Source organism: Gossypium arboreum, chromosome 8, assembly GCF_025698485.1.
Source record: "Gossypium arboreum isolate Shixiya-1 chromosome 8, ASM2569848v2, whole genome shotgun sequence".
Classification (NCBI taxonomy): Eukaryota; Viridiplantae; Streptophyta; class Magnoliopsida; order Malvales; family Malvaceae; genus Gossypium; species Gossypium arboreum.
The window spans coordinates 22,465,107-22,471,054 of record NC_069077.1 but is presented as its reverse complement, the minus strand read 5'-3'; the positions used below and the strand labels follow the sequence as shown (position 1 = coordinate 22,471,054).

Genomic DNA, 5,948 nt, shown 5'->3' with positions numbered 1-5,948 from the left:
AGATTTATAAAGTGAAAACATCTCACCCACCAAAGAAATCGCGCAAGTGGTACCATATTTACCCATAAAATAATTTGTCGTGGGTGCAATCCTACTAGGTTGGGATTTCTTTGGTGGATGAAGCACTCCCACTTCATGAACCTGCCACCACTCTGACAAAGTTACTCTATGAACTTAGTAGGGCTCTGACAAAGGACGAACACCCCAAGAATATGTCTTGGGGGTCCTTCAGGACTTCGCAGACTTCTTTCCAAAGAGTTGGAAATCCTCAAAAAACGATGTACATGTACTAGTTAATCTAGTAATAACCATAGAGTAGCCTTGCTAATTCACAATCGCAAATTAAGTTTGCCACGTACAATCAGCTCTTTGATACGAAACAATATTTGTGGCATGAAAATTTTCCAAATAAAAAAGTCGAGAACAAAGTTCCAGTCTGATAACAGAGAGCATATTTACAAGTGTAGTGGCCCTGAGTAGGATATGAACTAACGAACAAAGCAAACACCGTGGGAACCCAGTAATTCAGTCAAGCAATGAATACTAGGAAGGGTGATTATCATGCACGGGATATGCATTTACAAGCAGTTGCAGGTATACCCGATATGATCCATCAATAAATTGTCAAGCCATAGCTGTAGATTACAAAAATAGGGTCCGTGTTTGTCAAGTAGCATTAAATGGTGAACATATATAGTAAAGGCATGAATATACTTTATAAAGATATTTTTGGGGGTTACGAGTCTTATGACCCCACATGTACTGCTGGACTTTCAAAATTTCGACCATTGCAGAATTATGTCTGTGGGATCATAAAACTGAAAAAGAAAGAAATGAAGTTACTGGTAATCATCAGACTAAGGCAAACCGCTTATGATACTGCTGATTGGATGAATAATTGGATCTTAAGCCAAGAAAGCCTTCATTTATTGATAGTTTACCTCTAATTAAGTGCTCGTGCTGCCAAGATCAAAGTCCATGGTGTAGTCATACTCAATTGTCGGAATTACAGAGGCTACAAATTTCAAGAACAAGAAAAGATACCTGCAATAGATCAAATGAAATAACAATTCATGAGGAAAAAGTCACACCATGTAAAATCTAATCTATTGGAGAATTGCTTCACAGTAACAATCTAAGTAATTGCAGTAGAATACCCAAAAGTAAATGTATACTGCATCTTTAAGAGGGTAAGAGAAGAATATTATGATTGTAATTGTAAAGGAAAATTGTGCCAAAAAGTTATCACACCGCACACATGTTTTCTCAAAGGTGAAAGGGTCAATTCCAAGCAATTTAGCAGTGAGGGATCAAAAGTTTTACTTATCAACTTCAGGTTCTACTCCACGTGACATAAGCACATCAATGATCTTTTTCATGACAGCCCCATGTCTGCATGGATGTACGGATGCATGCTTCCCAGGTAAGTGAGGATGGTCCTCAATAGTAACCTATACCAGTAAATTAGCATAGAGTAAAAAACATCTTCCAAATTCCTAATGAGCAAACTAAAATCTATACTCCTACCACCTAAGGAAGAATGAGAGATATAATTTGAATTAGTAAATACAGCCTACCGTTTTGTGTGCATGATCCTGACTAACATCCTCCAGAACAAGCTCTGGTTGTAAGAGCATCCTTGACTATAAACAAATTCAGATGAGGACAACATTTGCAGCCATATCAATCAGTTCAATATTTGAATACACAGCTGTAAAAACAAGGATTCTCAAATACCTACCTCATCATACCCAGTAAGCCACACACGAGGAGTCTGATAGTATTTATCATACCTACAAATTTGATAATGTTTGTCAAGTTTGAGATTTCACAAGAAAATACATAGCCTGAAAATGAATCCTAAGCATGTTGGCAGGCACCAGAATTGTCTTACGTGATGCTGACATCATAGGTTCGGGTCCGTAAAATATTGTCATTATCAGGCTCTTGAGCAACAAGATATGTCGGTTGTAAAGTAGCCTGCATTGATCAGAGACATATCAGATAAGTACACAGACATTTGAACCTCTAAAAGGGAAAGAGAAATTAGAATCTATATCCTTGAGGAGAGGTTGCTAAGCATAAACCTATATCCTTGCACCTTATCACAACATAAATCCCCCTTCAAAGGTATTAACCAAGATATGTAATATTAAGATAATGCAGGACATTGGTTGATAAGCTTAGAACTCTGATAAAAGGCTAATCTAAATCAACTGGTTACAAAAGAAAAAGTTACTCGGCTAGTTTTTGAATCTCAGAAATCATATAAGTTTCTCAGCACTTACCGCATCAGTCTCAACAAGATTGTCAGCTTCTTCATAATCAGCCATGTCGGGTATATCTTCTTCGTCTTCAGCAACCCCAAAATAAGAAGGTATTGATCTTACAGCATTCTGCCTTATTTCTAGAGTCTCCATTGAAGGCAGGTTTTCCTCCACATCACTTTTATCTGTCAGGAAGATTAGCCGTGTGAAGTCCACAAATTCATCCTAGAATCAACACAAGCACAACCTCAAGGAAGAAGATAATACCTTTGGGTTTACCATGAGTTGCCAACCAACCATCATTGTCTTCATTATCAAGAAGAAACTCTCCTCCTGCAGCTTCATATTCTTCTTCCACTGACGCAGCCCTCCTTAGGCAGGGCACTAACCACAAAATCACCAAATAAAATTACTAGTACTAATCAGATATGCAGTTCAAAGGAAAATCAATTGAAACAACAAGAAAAGAAAATTAAGTGAGATCGAGGTCAATTTACCATTTCTAGTAATCAAGTATTGCTTTTCGGTCGGTAAATAGGACTTCCTCTTGCTTGGCTCTCCAGATTCCCTAGTATTCATAACAATTCACTGAGTTAAATTGTTATACCATGAATTATGAAGCTATACGACAAATTTTCCCCAAAACTATTAATCCATTAATGTCGATGTATAATATGAAAATATAAAAGGATTCATAAAATTCCAAAACTACTAAAGCAAGTTACAAACAAAGAACCAAAGATACATATGTTGATAGTATGGTGAAGATACCAAGACCAGGTAGGGCATTTGGATACGAGATTATCACCGGCCAGGATGAACTCGGAGACGCTTAAAACTCCTTTCTCTTTAAAAGCAGAGACGGTTCGAGGCCCTGTTATTCTTTCCACAGTTCCTTTGAATGCCTCATGAATTCTCTGAGAAAGTACCATATTTTTTCCGAATTTCTTGATTCAATTTAATGTACGATCAAAGGAGAGAGGATATAATCAAAACCCTAGCGATTCAATCGAAGTCGAAGGTTGAAACCCTACAGATCCCGTACGGACGAGGTAGAGAGAGAAAGGGATCGTCGAATGCGCTTGCGTTGTGGTGTTGTGTTGCGTAGGAGAAAATAATAGCGTGTGGTGTATGAGTTCTATCATCCGTGAGCCCGTTGGACATCGCAAACCCGATGGTCTGGCACGACGGCTGTGATTGATTAGTCGCATGTGTAGGTTGCGCCCCTCAATTAATACTTGGGTAAATTCCGCATTTAATCAGCTAACTCTTGTAAGTTTTCATTTGGTCACTGAAAATAAGAAAAATTCAAATCTAGCACTGCCTTAGATGGTTGGTTCTAGCCACTCACCCTTAATTTGGCTAACGGGGGTGTTTCTATACTTTAGTTTCTCAATTTCAATAAAATTTTATTTTGGTCAAAAATATTTCAATTTAGAATTAAAATATTTCATTTTGGTGAGTAATATTCTTTGCAAAAATCCAGGTTTTCTCTCATAAAAATGAAGGTAATTTCTCGCAAAATGTAAGTTTTCTTTTTTACTAGACTAAACTAAACTTAAATTTAAAAATGGAAAAAGTAACAGAAATTAAAATGAAAAAAATTGGTTTTTCCTATAAAACCCTAAACTTTTCTCAATAAAAATCTAAATTTAACTTTTCTCAATAAAAATCTAAATTTTCTTTTCACTATAGAAAAATTAAAATTAATTCAAAAACTAAAAATAAAGGAAATTAAAAAGATAAAATGGTTTTCACCTATAAAAGTCAAATTTTCTTTTTGTAAAAATCCAAGTTTTCTCCTATGAAAAACCAATAAATCAAGAAATCGTTTTATAGATCCTTCCCACCATATTATCCATGGTCTTTTTTCAATTATTTAATGATATTTCAACACTTTTTTTATGTCATTAACACATAATTTTGATAATTTTTTTTACCCTAAACCCCAAACCCCGAACCTTGAACCTCAAACCTTGACTTTTTTACCCATATATTGTAAAAAAATAAAAATTTCGAAAATGGTATCCCAAACCCATTAATTACGGGTATGGGTTGTTTTAGGTGGTGGAGGGTGGTACAGAGGCAACCCCACCGATTTTTTCTGACACCGACAGATTTCTGTTTAATTTTTTTTAAAACAATTTTATATTAGGTGGTACCTTGTTGATTGGCGGCACCAAAAGGCATATCTTATACGGGTCATATAGGGTGTCAGTTTGGTGGTGCCATATTGGCAGGTGACACTAGTGGTGCCCATGTCAAAGGCGACACCCATTTTGAATATTGCTAGACATTAGGCAACAAAGAACACATCTCGAGCATTAACAAGAAACTTAACGAAAAAAAACTCAAACATTGAACGGATGCACGCACAAGCACACAAAAAAAGAAAACTTGTGTATGGTCTAATATGCATAAAAAGTTTTATGTTTGGTCGGTCTCTGGGATATTGTAAGTTCATTACAGCAAAGAGGAGAATCATTAAGTTTTAATGGAAAAGCAATGTATAGGCATGATGATGATTCACTTAACTAAAATCACGACAAAGGTAAGCGCACCTATCGAATAATAGTATAGCTATGGTGAGTCGGGAATATTGTATCCACGAGGACTAAAAGTACTATTACTTACTATCTTTCTATTATCTAGCCGGTAAATTGAAGAAGTTTATTTTTAATCTAAAATTATCTAAACTAATTATTAAGAATTCGACAGAGAATAAAGTAAGAAAATAATTGAATAAACCAATGAGAGAGACAATACCCAGGAAAGAATCCACCTAGACTTCACTTATTATTCTGAATATGAATTAATGATTTATTCACTTACCTTGATCTGTAGAAATCCCTAAATTATATTAATATCTCTTTCGAGAGTAAAAATAACTGACTCTAGGTTGATTAATTGAAATCTCCTTCTAATTAAAACTCCTATTGTCGCATTAACTCGATCTATGGATTCCCCTATTAGATTTGACTCTAATCCGGTAGATTTATGTCGTCCTATTTCTAGGATTGCATGCAACTCCACTCAATTATGCCAGATATACTTTTAAACAGGGACTTTTGCTCCACTGAGTTAAGCACATCAATCATGAATTAATATCCTGAAAACATTAAAACATGGAATAAGTAAATATAATTGAGATAAAGAAATCAAGTATTTATCATGTAATTTAGAAAATTAAATAATAAGATCCATCATAGGTTTCATCTTTTCTAGGTATCTAGGGAATTTAGTTCATACTTTGGGAGGAAAACATCTCAAAATTAGGAAAATAACAAAACATAAAGAAACCCAAAAACTTCTAGAAAAGTTGACTGGAGATCTTCGATCTTGAAGGAGATCTTACTTCTAAATTGATTCCGATAGCGTTCTTCGAGTAATTTCTTCGTTCTTCTCTGCGTGCTCCCTTTTAATCCTCTTCTAATATGTATTTATAAACTTTAGAATGCTCAAAAACCCTAAAAATAAGGTTTTTTTGCATAAAAGAGAAGCAAGGTTTGAAATCGACACCGGCTGGCACATGGGCGTGTAGCCAGCCTGTGTGGCTCACATGGGCATGTGGCCAGTCCGTGTGGATCCTAGAAACAACTCTTTTTGCCCAATTTTGGCTCATTTTTTGCTCCTTTCGCTCCACTATGCCCACCTAAGTATAGAAACTTGAATTTAAAGGAT

General features: G+C 35.5%; 1 protein-coding gene across 1 annotated transcript; it reads right to left on the bottom strand.

The window, feature by feature from the left end:
• Positions 1–287: 287 nt before the first annotated feature.
• On the bottom strand, positions 288–3,603 carry LOC108454393 (autophagy-related protein 3). Its single transcript, XM_017752840.2, has 10 exons — positions 3,039–3,603; positions 2,765–2,835; positions 2,535–2,651; positions 2,289–2,452; positions 1,895–1,980; positions 1,742–1,793; positions 1,578–1,643; positions 1,324–1,451; positions 942–1,044; positions 288–635 (listed from the first exon to the last, which is right to left on the bottom strand). Exons 1-9 carry the CDS (start codon positions 3,197–3,199, stop codon positions 948–950), a joined length of 942 nt encoding a protein of 313 aa, XP_017608329.1. The 5' UTR covers positions 3,200–3,603; the 3' UTR covers positions 288–635; positions 942–947.
• Positions 3,604–5,948: the final 2,345 nt, after the last annotated feature.

Excerpts from the sequence above, each read along its gene's own strand:
- LOC108454393 (XM_017752840.2), bottom strand. The coding sequence starts at position 3,199 with ATGGTACTTTCTCAGAGAATTCATGAGGCATTCAAAGGAACTGTGGAA. Across the intron at positions 2,836-3,038 it reads AAATGCCCTACCTGGTCTTG|GGAATCTGGAGAGCCAAGCA; the intron begins GTATCTTCACCA and ends TATGAATACTAG. Across the intron at positions 1,981-2,288 it reads ATCTTGTTGAGACTGATGCG|GCTACTTTACAACCGACATA; the intron begins GTAAGTGCTGAG and ends TGATCAATGCAG.